This window comes from Equus quagga, chromosome 19 (assembly GCF_021613505.1).
Source record: "Equus quagga isolate Etosha38 chromosome 19, UCLA_HA_Equagga_1.0, whole genome shotgun sequence".
In the NCBI taxonomy this organism is placed as follows: domain Eukaryota; kingdom Metazoa; phylum Chordata; class Mammalia; order Perissodactyla; family Equidae; genus Equus; species Equus quagga.
The window spans coordinates 38,401,496-38,416,540 of record NC_060285.1 but is presented as its reverse complement, the minus strand read 5'-3'; the positions used below and the strand labels follow the sequence as shown (position 1 = coordinate 38,416,540).

Here is a 15,045-nt window from a genome sequence, read left to right as displayed (position 1 = left end):
CTACTGTGATCCGCAAGGTGCTGTGTGGGGAAAAGGGAGAGAAATGCGATTCAACCCCTCTGTAGGTCAGATAGAACATGCCTGTGACTGCTGTAATAAATGTAGATGGTTTTGAATACGACAAGATTACTGATTTTTTAAAACTGAAAGGAGTAGTTCACGCTCAGTAGCATTTACTTCTTCCTTTGGCAGAATGGCAGAGCACAAAGGGAAGTGCTATGTTCCTGAAGGCTGTCCATGCATCTGGAAAGACTGGGAGTACCTCTCGGGAGAAGTCATTGCTACGCCGTGTTATACCTGGTAACGAGATCCATTTATTTCGTAAAACTTTTCCTCAGAGATGATTAGTTTCCGTCATCTTGGATTTACTTAACGTGACTGCCTTCAGCAAACAAACATTCCAAGCCTGAGTAAAGAAGATTTGAAAAGCATCCAAGAGTCGGTGGGAAGCTACTATCTACAGGGGCATCATATCACTATTTTTATGCATATTTGTTCAGCCCAGAAGAAAAGTGTGAAATATAACAATTTGAAAATTTAATAAGAAAAAGTATCTCAAGTTCGTAAGAAAGTGAAAAATGTCCCAGAGAAGGTCACATTTAATGGAAGGTTTTCTGTCTGGAAATAAGCCAGAAGACTACCATAAAATAAAATTGAAATATAATTGCCTTAAAATGTGGGTAAAGATTCTAAGTTCTTGAACAACGTCATGTCTACGGTATTTAAATTTACTCAAATATAGGAGATGACAGTGTGGTCTTCTGGCTACCAGCAGGGCCGTGTTCAGTTTTTCATTCCATCATCTGTTTTCAGTGTGACTCAGGCACAATTTCTAAGCTTGGTTGGGGTGTCTGATAGTTTATTTAAACAAAGTGGTAAACATATGCCTAATTTGTCAATGTAATAAATGTTATCAGAATAAATTGGCAATATTTTTAAGGCCTATTGGCTCAGTGAATGCTCTTGAATACAAACCTTCCACTATACCGCTTAAAAAATACTAATCAGAGCCGAGTTTCTTAGAGAGATAACTGGCGCTATTTTCTAATAGTGTTTGTCGACGAGGAATGTTCAATTGCACGTATTATCCATGCCCGGCAGTGTGCACAATATATGGGGACCGGCATTATCATTCTTTTGATGGACTGGAATATGACTTTATCAGTGATTGCCAGGTATTTTTGATAAAGGTATGTCACAATTACTTACTTTTATTTGCAATTGTGTAAAGACGATGTAAAAAGACAAGTATGCTGGGCCATGGTATATCAAATCAATATATCATTAATAAAATCTATAAAAGTTATAGCAATTTTATGGGGCTGGCCTGGTGGTTTAGCAGTTGTTTGTGCACTCTGCTTCGGCCGCGTTCGCCAGTTCAGATCCCGGGGGCACATCTATGCACCACTTATCAAGCCATGCTGTGGCAGGTGTCCCACATATAAAGAGGAAGATGGGCACGGATGTTAGCTCAGGGCCAGTCTTCCTCAAAAAAAAAAGTTATAGCAATTTTAAACTGGTTTCCTTGACTCATTCTAAAGTTTAATTGTTGTAAGTGATGGGCTAATTCTTCAACTTTCTGTGCCTCTGTTTTCTCATTTGTAAAATGAGTATAATAACAGTACTTATCTCCTGAATTAGTTCTTAGGATTAAGTGAGATAAACGTATATTAAATGATGGAATATATATAGGATTAAATAAGTAAATATATATTTACTCTCAGATAGTGCTTGATAAACAGTAACTGTTCAATAAATGTCAATGCTTTTTATTTTTTTATTGGCTTATACTGGTGAATGCAAATATAAGACTTTGAATCATGTATTGGACTATGTATTGTTTACAGTTGTAGCAATCAAAAGACATTATTCTCAATTCTAGACATGCTATTTTGATGATATGCTTTGGTAAATCCTGGACTTTGTATACCTGATAAAATCCTTAAAACTTCCCACACGTATAATACATTTGGGTTTTCTGTATACCTAAATTTTATTTAGACATCACTGACCCCAGAATTAAATTTCTGAATGAAAAATGTAATCTTTAGAATGAAGCTGCACAAGAATAAGCAAAATAACATCTTTTCCTCCAACAAGGTAACCTGTGAGTCTCTTGAATACATGTTTTTTTCTGGATAAGGCTTTTATGTAATTAGAAGTTTGCATATGATCTTGCTTTTTAAGAATATGTCAAGAAAGTAGACACATTTCTATTTTGTATTAGTTCTACTAAATAAAAAATGAACAGTAAAATCTATATTTTCCAAACCTAAACAAAGCTATTGCTTAGGTTGCAAATTGAGAAGTTTGGAAAAGCAGATAACGATTTCGAGATTTGACTACATAAACTGATACCTCTTTCTCAAAATGTATCAGACTGATTTTGTACCAAATCCTCATTTCCCTTGATATTTAAGCACCTCTGACACTCCTTTAAGGTCCCTCCTCCCTTGACTTGCTGGATATTATGCTCCTGGAGCTCATCAATGTCTCTTCTGGTTCCTCCTTCGTCTCTTCGTCGCCTTTTCTTCTTTCAAAAGCCCCAGACCATAGATGACTGAGTTGGCTCCTTGAGGGCAAGGAGCAAGTCTAGCCATCATTGTTTCACCAACACGGAGCATCATGCTGGGACGTTCACTGAATGTTGACTGAATGGGATGTCTGTTCTTGGCTCTCTGCTCTTTTGTCCCAATGCTTGGTGTGTTCTTCCATCCCTACAGGCTGGTGAGTTCCAAATCAACATGTACAGCTCTGACGGTCAACTTCTAGGCTGTCTTTCTGAATCAAGTTCATCCCTACAATAATACATTTTTTCATTCTATTAACTCATATTTTATCATGTCATTGCTTTTTAAGAACTACAGAAACTCCTGATTACCAGCCTCCATAGAGTGAAAATTCCAATGATAATCTTTCAAGGGTCTCTGTTAGCTCTCTTCCTCCTCTGTGTCTTTTCTTAGGGTGTTTTCTGTACCTGATTGCCTCTGCTCCCTCCAAGTGATGTTTCCAGTTCACATTTATCTGTCCTATTCTTGCATCTTATTGTATTTACAGTCATCACATCAAAAGTAAACAGTTCATTATATTCTATTGTCTTATATGTAGTCCACTAGATTGTGTATCATTTTATGTCAAAACTATATGTTACACTTCTAATAGGCTCCTCATAGGGACTAGCACGATTATGCATTATAAAGGCCGAAAAATTACATGTTCAATTTTTTAATAGTTTTTACTAGAGGGTAGAAACCACAAGCTCACACTTAATTAGTCATCTAATGTTTGTTATAAAAGCAGATACACGCCCTCAACATGAAGTGTGTAGAGCAGCACTTCTTAGCCCTTAGGTGCATGTACATCACCTGGAGATCTTGTTAAAATCCAGATGCTGATTCCATGGGTTCGAAGCAGGATCTTGGATTCTGAAATTTTTAGCAAGCTACCCCAATGCTCCATGTCCATGCCCCATGGTTTGAGGAGCAAGGATGTATTTTCTTATTTAAAAAACTGATTTCAGGGGCCAGTCTTGTGGTGTAGTGGTTAATTTTGCACACTCCACTTTGGTGGCCCAAGATTCAAAGCTTTGGATCCTGGGCATGGACCTACACACCACTTGTCAAACCAAGCTGTGGCAGTATCCCACATAAAATAGAGAAAGACTGGCACAGATGTTAGCTCAGTGACAATCTTCCTCACAACCCCCCCCCACCAAAAAAAACTGATTATAATTATTTTTGAAATTCCCCTCTTCTTCTGAATAGTAAACTGTAAGTCACCTCCAGAAAATGGAAGTATTGTTGATAATATCATGGCAATTATGACACGTTCCTATTGCATATACAGTAATCCTCTCTTATCTGAGGAACAACAGTCAACCAGGGTCTTAAACTAGTAAATGGAAAACTCCAGAAATAAACAATTTTGAATTGCTTGTTGTTCTGAGTTGCATGATGAAATCTCATGCTTTCTTGCTCCGACCCACCCAGGCTGTGAATCATCCCTATGTCCAGCATATCCACTCTGTACGCACATCCACCTGTTAGACACTTAGTAGCCATCTCAGTTATCAGATTGACTATTGAAGTGTCACAGTGCTTGGGTTCAAGTAACCCTTATTTTACTTAACAATGCCCCCAAAGAACAAGAATAGTGCTTTTGATTTTAGTAGAGAATTGCATTGGGAATTCAGATACGCCAAAGGGAAGCTGTAAAGTGCTTCCTTTAAGTGAAAAGGTGAAAGTTCTTGACTTAATAAGGAAGGAAAAAAATTGTATGCTGAGGTTGCTAAGACCTACAGTAGCTTTTATTATACTATATTGTATAATTGTTCTATTTTAATATTTTAATATTTGATATTGTTGTTAACCTCTTACTGCCTAATTTATAAATTAAACTTTATCATAGGTATATATGTATAAAAAAAACATAATATAGATAGGGCTCAATGCTATCCATTATTTCAGGCATCCCCTGGGGGTCTTGGAACTTATCCCCCAAGGATGAGAGGGGACTACTGTATCACTAATGTTAGTTAAAGATGCTTTTTATAGTATCACTTTAAGTAGTAAAACAAAAGTTATGTCAAAGTTTATTTTCATTTTTTGTATAGAAAAATTGTTTAAAAATATTTACTAAAAGCATTTAAAAGCTTGTTCACGTAGCGCCATCTTTACAAACATTTTCCTATGTGTGACAATGATCCTTGCTCGTGCATTATCTTTCATTCATTTAAGAAACAATATTTATGGCCTATTAAATGTTACCTGTGTTAATAAAGACATGTCTACTCCATGTAGTCTGTATTAGGACAAATTTCTCTAAGAAAACTCTGAAGCTGTGAAGGCAGGGACCGTGCCTAGCATTTCTTTTTTGCTTCCCAAATCGTTTTGCAAAATACTGGGCATTTGGTGAACTCTTAATAACTACTTATTTGATCTATGTTCTGCCTGGCGTTTCCTCAACCCCTCATTTGCCTTCACAGTAGAAAAATCATAGTATCTACCATTGTATTTTTATTATTTATTTATTTTATTGTGGTGACATTGGTTTATAACGTTATATAAATTTCAGGTGTACATCGTTATGCATGTCGATTTCTGTGTGGATTACATCATGTTCACCACCTAAAGACTAATTACAGTCCATCACCATACACACCTGCCTAATCACCCCTTTTGTCTTCCTCCCTCCCCTCTTCTCCTCTGGTAATAACCAATCCAATCTCTGTCTTTTTGTGTTTGTTTGTTGTTGTTTATATCTTCTATTTATGAGTGAGATCATCTTTCTCCTTCTGACTTATTTCACTTAGCATAATACCTTCAGGGTCCACTCATGTTGTCACAAGTGGCCAGCTTTCATTGATTTTTATGGCTGAGTAGTATTCCATTGTGTAGATATACCACATCTTCTTTATCCATTCGTCCCTTGATGGGTACCTAGGTTGCTTCCAAGTCTGGGCTATTGTGAATAATGTTGCACTGAACATAAGAGTGCATGTATCTTTTATGCATTCTTGTTTTCATGTCCTTTGGATAAATACCCAGCTGTGGAATAGCTGGAACATTATTGTTAATTTTTTGAGGAATCTCCATTCTGTTTTCCATAGTGGCTGCACCAGTTTGTACTCCCACCAGTAGTGTATGAGAGTTCCCTTTTCTCCACATCCTCTCCAACATTTACCGTTTCCTGTCTTCTTAGTTATAGCCGTTCTGACAGGACTGAGGTGATATCTCATTGTAGTTTTGATTTGCATTTCCTTGATAGTTAGTGATATTGAACATCTTTTCATGTGTGTCTATTGGCCATCTGTGTATCTTCTTTGGAGAAATGTCTGTTCAGATCTTTTGCCCATTTTTAAATTGGGTGGTTAGTTTTTTTGTTGTTGAGATGTATGAAGTCTGTCTATATTTTGGATATTAACCCCTTCTCAGATATATGGTTTGCAAATATCTTCTCCCAATTGTTAGGTTGTTTTTTGTTTTGTTCATGGTTTCCTTTGCTGTGCAAAAGCTGTTTAGTTTGATATAGTCCCATTTGTTTATTTTTTCTATTGTTTCCCTTGCCTGGTCAGACATGATACATGAAAATATGCTGCTAAGACCAATGTTGAAGAGGATATTGCCTATGTTTTCTTCTAGAAGTTTCATGGTTATGGGTCTTACCTTGAAGTCTTTAATCCATTTTGAGTTGAATTTTGTGTATGGTGTAAGATAATGGTCTACTTTTATTCTTTTGCATGTGGCTGTCCAGTTTTCCCATCACCATTTATTGAAGAAATTTTCCTTTCTCCATTGTATGTTTTTGGCTTCCTTTTCGAAAATTAGCTGTCTGTAGATGTGTGGGTTTATTTCCGGGCTGTTGATTCTATTCCATTGATCTGTGTGTGTGTTTTTGTGCCAGTACCATGCTGTTTTGGTTACTATAGTTTTGTAGTATATTTTGAAATTAAGGAGTGTGATACCTCCAACTTTGGTCTTTTTTCTCAGGATCCCTTTGGCTATTCAGGGTCTTGTTTTTCCACATAAATTTTAGGATTCTTTGTTCTATTTCTGTGAAAAGTGTTGTTAGAACTTTGATACGGATTGCACTGAATCTGTAGATTGCCTTAGGAAGTATGGACATTATAACTATGTTAATGCTTCCAATCCAAGAACGCAGATGATCTTTCCATCTCTTTGTGTCTTCTACTTCTTTCAACAATGTTTTATAGTTTTCAGTGTACAGATCTTTCACTTCTTTGGTTAAGTTTGTTCCTAGGGTTTTCATTCTTTTTGTTGCAATTATAATGGGTTTGTATTCTTAATTTCTCTTTCTGGTACTACGTTTTTAGTGTATAGAAATGCAACTGATTTTTGTATGTTGATTTTGTATCCTGGAACTTTACCATATTCATTTATTATTTCTAACAGTTTTTTGGTCGATTATTTAGGATTTTCTATATATAAAATCATGTCATCTGCAAATAATGATGGTTTCACTTTAGCACTGTATTTTTAAGTGATGAGTGTTCAGAAAGTACGTTGAGAGAATATTTGCCTCAACTCTGATTCCTGGCAGAATGAAAGTATATTCTTGTGTTTGATGCTGAACTATTGTAACAGTCTTTTTTTTAATTAGTGCTGCAATGTAACAGTACCATTCCATTTAGTAGGCAAGAGCCATTAACTTTGGCTTTTAGGCTTTATAAACCTGATTTCCTATCATGACTTTAATTTGCCACTACATCCTTCTGTTAAAATGAATACATCATGTTCAATTTCAGATTTTAATAAGATATGCCTGCTTATGTGTGACAAGACACATCATGGGAAATATTCTTTCAGTCTTTTAGTAAGCAATGAAATTTGGATCACTGATTTAACACCTGGATTAAGATTTATCGTTAGGGTTCATATAGTAAGATTAAGATATGAAGAATATTAAAAGTCTGAATTTCAAGTTCTAGAATTATATGTGCCTTTTTTTCTGCCAAAGCAGAAGTGCTCTTTTTTAAAAAAAATAATAATAATGTTCTTTAAAAAAGAAAATGTGCTTACAAACGAGGGATGTCAGAACTTAGCTTTTACTGAATTTAATTTGGTAATTAAGCAAAAGAAAACTTACTATTAATAATTAATTATAATTATACTAATGAATTATTTATTATATTGTAAAGGACATTTTTACCAAAATTAGTAAAACCAGAACCAGGTCCAATGGTTACGATGGTTTGACCACCATATGCTTGATAAGCCAAGAAACATTTTATTTGGCCATGGAGCAGATAGTTTTTTCATACAACAGATAAATTAGTGATCAACCAATGCAACCTAATTTTCTTGAAATTTTGAATATTATCATGCCAGATAGTAAATTTCTCAATGGTTGGATTTTTTCTGTTTCAAATTTTCTTCAGTAATATGTCTTTTTGCTTACTCCATCTGCCCAGCTTCCCGTGGCAGAGCTTTCTTTTTTTCTGGAAGAATCAGCGTTTCTTTGAGAAGGATAGAATGGCTGCCAGCACCATCATTTCCTTCTGCTTTTCCAGCGGCAGGTAGCAGTTCTGTGAATAGCAGATATAATTCTTTCTTCCTTGTCAAGCAGCTCTCTTTTCTCCTCGTTCTGAGTACAGATTCCAGGCTTTATCTTTGTGATTTGTAACACATTTTTATCTGGTGAAACTTGTTATTTCTTTGGGCCCTGTGGAGGATCTAGTAATCTAATTTATAAAAATTTCTCTTTTATTTGTCAACTGGACTTTTAAAAGTTAAAACTTACCTTTATGTTAAAAGTGTAAAGTTACTTGACCTTCACATTTGAAGAGATATTAAAGTCCTTTTTCTTTTTCATCCCTGGCTTGTGGAGTTTAAATGTAACCTAGTTTTAGGTACAGAATAAGTGCTTACTATATCTTTGTTGATGCTCGTCAAACTTTAAAAATCAGGTTCTTTGATATTTTATTCATTTTCAAGGCTGTTCACCCTTTCCTATGAATAGCACATGGAATATAACACATTATTGTTTTTTTATAATGAATACGCTTTTATTTTTGGATGTTTTCAGCAATCTTTTCCTTTTCTTCAACATTTGCCCTTTGTAATGTTATCAAAGTAATACATGCACAGATGGAGTTATAAAACACATTATTTTTTAAGTGTGTTGAAGCAAATATAGGACAAATATCATATCTGTATTTCCTGAATTGACTTGTTTAAGAGAAAAAAGAGATGAGAAACCAAACAGTACCTTAACTTGTGCTATAAACTCAAAGAAAAAGAGAACACTGGATGTGTCCAGCAAAAATGGGAAGTATAATATTCCAACTCCCAGATTCAGAGCCAAACTCTACTTCTTTAATCTGTGACAAACCCCAAACACTTCTAGCTTTCTTCTTATAATTTGTTCTCGGTTAGGTTTTTCAACATTCTCTTCAGGTGATATTTCAGATGTTTCATGCTTTCCTTAAGCCACTGAAACTCTTCTAATTTCATTGCTCTCAAATTCCCCCACCATGCATCATCTTCCACATTAATATTCCTTGTGTGATTTCTGTGGGTCAGGTCCTAGACTGGGAAGTGGGGGCACAATGATGAGCAAAATAGATGTGGGTCTTGCCTCCTTTGAACTTTGGGCTGGTAAGGGAGAGTTGTTAATCACCTAATCACAAAACTCATAAAAAATGCCGCTGTCAAAGTCAATGATGGCCTAAATGCAAAATCCAGTTAAACTTTTAAATGTTTTTCTTTTTTCTTGAAGTCGTTCTTGTCTGGTTTTCTCTGAGGTAATTCTACTGCTTTTCCTGGTCCTTCATCTCTGACCATTCCTCAGTTTCCTCTGCTGGCTCCTTTCCCCAAGAGTATCTTAAAACACCAGTGCTCACAGGTTCTGAGTTTCCACACCTGTGTCCTCTACAAAACTTTTTGCTTCTGATCTCATAGTACCTTGAAGGTACAGATCCTGTTTTATTTATTCATTTATCCATAGGAAATGAAAACAGAGAGGAAAGGAAGTCAAGACAAATCCATTGCACTCTATTCAGGCAAATATAAAGATCCTAATAGAAATAGAGCTTTCTCTGTCAAATAAAAATAAATGCAAATTATACAATATTGTGGCACCTCAGCAAAATATTAAAAAAAGAGAAAAAAAGAACTAGCATTTAAAAATCAGATGAGGATTTCGTTCTGAATAAAAGTTACTCCCCATAAAGTAAAAATATTTTGTACTTTCTAGAAGTTATGAAAGAGATGATGGAATTAGTCAAATAAGAAATTAAATTATGTTAAGGGAATATAATTAAATGAAAAAGGAAATAGTAAAATTAAGGAACAAATTGAGGCCCTAAAACGTTCTAAGATTGATACATAAGTATTTCTTTTAAAAGATGATAAATGTACTATCTTTCTCTTACTTTTCCTTCCTTTGGCCATCCTAAAGGTGATCGGTGATAGCCTTTTTCCCTAAAAAAATATTTTGTTGTTCTTCACTGACTTCCTATTTACCAACTATGATTGTCTCCAAATCTCTTTTTCCAGCTTAGTTTCATAGAAGAAAAACTACTGTAAAACTATCAGAAAGTTTTAGATTCAGGAGATGGGTAGCCAATTTAAAATTTTCTTCAAATAGGAATCGTTTGTATGTATTAACCGTCTTTAATCCAATCATCGTTGTTCCCTAAAAATGAGATTCTTAATGTGGTTTGTCTTCCGAGTGCGTGTTGGCTTGCAAACTCCACAGCTTCCCAAATGAAATCTGAACTGGTCCCTGCATGGGGCGGGCAAGTGGAGATGGAAGAGAGAGCAGGTCACTCCAGATGCATAGGTGGCAGTTTTAATGAGCCAGGGAGCTTACATAGGAAGCTTGTCTTGGGCAGCCACAAGAGAGTAGATCTCTACACTCACCTGCCAGAACCTTAAAAGTTCATCTAGAGGCCTGAGCTGGGTTCAGTCATGTATGCCATCCAGATCGTCCCACCAACGCAATCTCTTCAAGGCTGAGTCCTTGAAAATGGCTCTGGCTGTGGGCATAGTGGACAGAACATACATTCCAAGGACAGAGTGGGGCGTGGGGAGTCTCTGATTGTCCAGGTCCAGCCTCCAGGTCAACCAGATGTCATGTCCTCTCCACGACCTCCCCTAACAATGCAGTTTTCACTTATATTGTGTATGTCACAAACATGCTGAAGACAAAGGAGTCAGAGGCAGAAAGACAGCGACTTGGACGTTTATTGATATTTAGTATAATATATCTTGTCTATATTGCAGTGGATATTTTCAACTCAAATCAGTTTTTTATAGTTTTCTAAACATTTGTATATCAGCAAAATTAGAAATGTTTTAAATTAAATTAAATTAAATTAAATTATATGGTAAAATCTCAGATAAAATACCCTCCAATTCTGATACATTAATACTGCCAAAGTTAAAATGGAAATGAAATCTATGTTCATTTTATTTAATTTTTAAAATAAAATTAAATGAATAAAACTTTGTGGAATACTTCGGCATATTTTTTAAATCTATTTGAATAAGAAGATGAAAATCTTGGAGTTTATTGAATTAATTCTTTAAATGCCCTTTCAGGAAATTAGTATTTAAATAATTTTCTACTTTATCCATGTAAGTTAATTCTTAAATATTTTATCTTTGAAATTTTAAGCAAGATGATTGTGATCTTTTATCCATAAGATTTATTTCCATTACTAATCTTAGATAGTAAAGTTCAGTATTTACTTTGCAGTGTAATAGTCTGCATACTTAGATAATAGACCCTATGTATTAAAATCTAACACATTTCAATAGCACTTTGGCATAGGTTTTCCAGTAATTGTTTCTCTATATTTCTATTTTTAATTAATTAATTAAGTCTACACTTCATGCCTCTATACTAGGAGCTGTCAAAGGTACACTTATTAAGACTAGCTTTACCCTCAATTGATTTACATTTGGGGGAATCATTAATACAGGAAGCTAGAAGACTGGGTGGAACGAAAGCTCAGCGGTGGGAATGTAACTGATTTTGATTAGAGAAACAGTAAACAGGGAAGTCTCACGGGAGGGGGAGGCACTGGTCCTGGAGTATTTCACCTCATTATAGCTCGCTTCCTTATCAGCGTTTTTCAAGTAGATTTCTTTCCTAGTGACCCAGCACCTTAGGATGGTTTTCCTTCTCTGGCACTCTGGTTAAGCGCTTGCTATTCAGGAAACAAACAGTAGGGGGTGCTGTGGTAATTTGCGTGAAAACCCTAAGGGCAATAACATCTGGAGGAAAAGCCTGAACAGGACAGTGCACTTCACACAGGTGATGACTGAGGGGTGTGGTTTCGCCTCCTGGGTGGCAGGAAGTCGTGGATGCTCTGATGTCGTTCGTGCAGCTTGGACAACCTCCGTGTGGCTGCTCTGCTCTCTACTTGCTCGGGCTTGCTTGTGTAACTCTCCTTTCTGTACTTCTTCTCTGACTTTGCTTCGGTTCAGTCATTGTTCTGCTTCCTCCATAGCTTAAGCTTGCTCTCCCCTTTTCAGCCCCTACTCGACCTTCTAGCTATCTCTGTCTATTCGTCCTCAGGTCTTACTACAAAGCTTTTCTTTTTAAAATCGCTGTTTTCTGGTTCAAATTTGAGAGATATTTAATTGGCTAGAGCTGTCTTTTTTCCAAGTTCCTTGGGCCATCAATGAATGTGCTGCTTTGGGTCCAGTCAGCTATAGGATATAAAACATGACCGCCCACAGCTACTGTATCAGCAGGAACTTTGTGTGGGCTAGTTCCCCTTAAAAGGGGCTGGGGCTGTGGCAGGTTATTAGACTGAAACATGTAGAGTAAAATAATATACCACGTTGAGAGGTGCTGACATTTTATGTTTCAGAATTACTTGGGAGAATATTCTCTATCAATGTTTTCAGTACCTGAGAATAAAGGGTTTGAGGAATCCGTGTGGCACATTGATGCTGACCTTTTCCCTCTAGCTTTGTAATTATTGCTTACCATGTTGCTTAGCAACTGTGTAGCATTATCTCCAAACCCAATATTAACTTAAAATACATTAGAAATGGAAATTGTAGAAACATGACTCTTAGGAATTGATATTGTTTCAAGTTAGTGTCAACATAAAATTATATTATAAGGCAGGCCATACAATATAGAATATTTCTTGGCATTTCTGATTTAATATAAAGAATAAAGCAAACATTGAGGCACTTTAATTAATAGTAATAGAAATGTAATGGCAATAGAAGCCTTTAAGCCAACTTTTCACTTCTCTTAATCTAAATAACTATCCCTGAGAGAAAGAGCAAAACAAAACCCTGAATTTTATACTTTTTTCTTCTTTGAAAATCATTCACAAAGGCAGAAAAATGTAGCATTATTTTTTTTGAGTAGTACAATGCCATAATCATCTTAATGACCCTTATTATTCTCCTTTTCAAAATTTAGGCAATGCTTTGTGAAAGTATTGTTTAAGAATAAGCAAAAGCTCTCAGTTCCTATGAAGAAAGGAAAAATGGGTCACAGAGGGACACATTAATTACTCTGTCAACATCATTCGTCGAAAACCTACCCTCTAGGCACTATGCTATAATAATTACCAATAAGACGGGAAGAATTTGGCCAAGCCAAGAGGTATATTGAGCTAGGGTTCATATTACTGGTTATGTGAAAAACTAAGTGTGGAGAATTTCCATCAAGACCTGTATGACTTCCAAACATTTAAAGAATTTTCTCACAATGAAGATAAACACTGGTCCATATGCCTAAAAATGAAAAGGATTCAGGAAATACACGTGTGCCTTTGAAAATTGGACACTGAGTTCAAAGAGAAACGTCATTTTCCTTCTGATAAAATTCTCACCTTCTCCAAGTTAGTGGAAGGGCTCCTAGAGCAGTGGCTTTAACTTCTGAAGGGATAAGAACTGCTTCAAAATTTGACCAAAAACGTGGACTTTCTTCCTAGAAAAATTACAGATACTCAAAAGCAACATTTCACAATGAATTTCCAGGGTATGTAGAACTACAGAAACTTATCATGAAACTGGACACAAAATTAGAACCCTGATTCTAGAGAGTGTTCTTGGTGGGTGGAGTGGAGGGTTGTCAAAGGAAAGCGAGGGGCTTAGATGTAGAGTGTGTGCAGCTAAATGATATTCTCTGAAACTAAGAATTCCACATAAGTTACAACTGACTTTCCTCCTTAACCATTGCTAGACCCTTCCTAATTTCTCTACAAATGGCATAAGAAAAAACTAGGGTTTTGAACTCTGTCTCTGCTCTTATTTAGCTAAGTGTTCTTGGACATCAATTAATCCTCCTTAACCTCTGTTTCCTGATCTGAAAATGGACGTATTACTTAATTCAAAAAATTATGATAAGAATTACATGAGACGACATACATGAAGTTCAAAGGAAGCCCTCACATGATATGCACTATTTTATTTGCGAATGTGTACCAAAGTTTTGTATCTATTTCAATTTTTTTTTTAAAGATTGGCACCTGCACTAACATCTGTTGCCAATCTTTATTTTTCTTCTTCTTCTCCCCAAAGCCCCCCCCGGTACATAGCTGTATATCCTAGGTGTGAGTACTTCTGGTTGTGGCATGTGGGACGCCACATCAACATGACCTGAAGAGTGGTGCCAGGTCTGCGCCCAGGATCCGAACCAGCGAAACCCTGGGCCACCGAAGCGGAGAGTGCAAACTTAACCACTCAGTCACAGGGTGGCCCCTCTATTTCAATTTTAACTTATCGGCAAATAATTATTTAGCCAGAAAACTCTTTTAAAGTAAAACAAGAGATGTCTGAAATGAAAATAATTATTTTAAAATTTCCCTGAGGGTCATGTGTTTGTTGGGTATTTATTAGAAAAAAAAAACTGATTGAGAAATTTGAGCTGTAGTAATAAAATGGGAAAAATGATTAGTTAGAACAAAATTTTAACAGAGATATTAGAGATAAGTATTTACAGATTAGCTATCTTGGTATATTTTAATAAAATTCTTCACATTATTAGAGCAAAATGATTTTGTTTTAGAGGTAAGTTGTATTTCAATTTCAATGCAATCCATTGTAAATCCCAGTCTTCTTTAAGATTTGTTAATAACAAATAACTAAAAATAATAAATACTATGCATTTGTATTAATAAAATATTTTTGACATTTCAGAGTGCAGATGATTCAGATATATCTGTCATTGCCCAGAACAAGAAATGCTTTGATAATGACATTGTTTGTTCTAAAAGTGTTTTGATTTCAGTTGGAGACACTGAAATTTACCTGAATGATACCCCTTACAAACAGGTTAGTGAATTATTTCTTTTAGGATCATTTTAACTTGTCCTAAGGATACTGAAAATAAAATAGAAACAATTTGGGGTACTTTTCTCTGTAAATGATTACAAGATTTAGATTTCTTTTTCTTTGTCATTTTATGTGGCTTCAGTATGTCAAGCTTGACTTATCTCTTTTTCACACTCCACTGCTCCATGTGCCAGTTCTTTCCTCTTGTCTTCATTGCCATGGTCACCATTTTGGCCCTAGCCACCCTCACCTATTACCTGGATTACTTCAACAT

At 35.7% G+C, this 15,045-nt stretch overlaps 1 protein-coding gene across 1 annotated transcript in view; it reads left to right on the top strand.

Annotated features, from left to right (window-relative positions):
- The window catches only part of OTOGL (otogelin like), a 143,049-nt gene that overhangs the window by 60,002 nt on the left and 68,002 nt on the right, over positions 1-15,045 (top strand). The window contains exons 24-26 of the mRNA XM_046646650.1: positions 193-300; positions 1,052-1,190; positions 14,637-14,771. Of these exons, the coding sequence (XP_046502606.1) occupies positions 193-300; positions 1,052-1,190; positions 14,637-14,771 (382 nt within the window). The remainder of the gene's footprint in view (positions 1-192; positions 301-1,051; positions 1,191-14,636; positions 14,772-15,045) is intronic.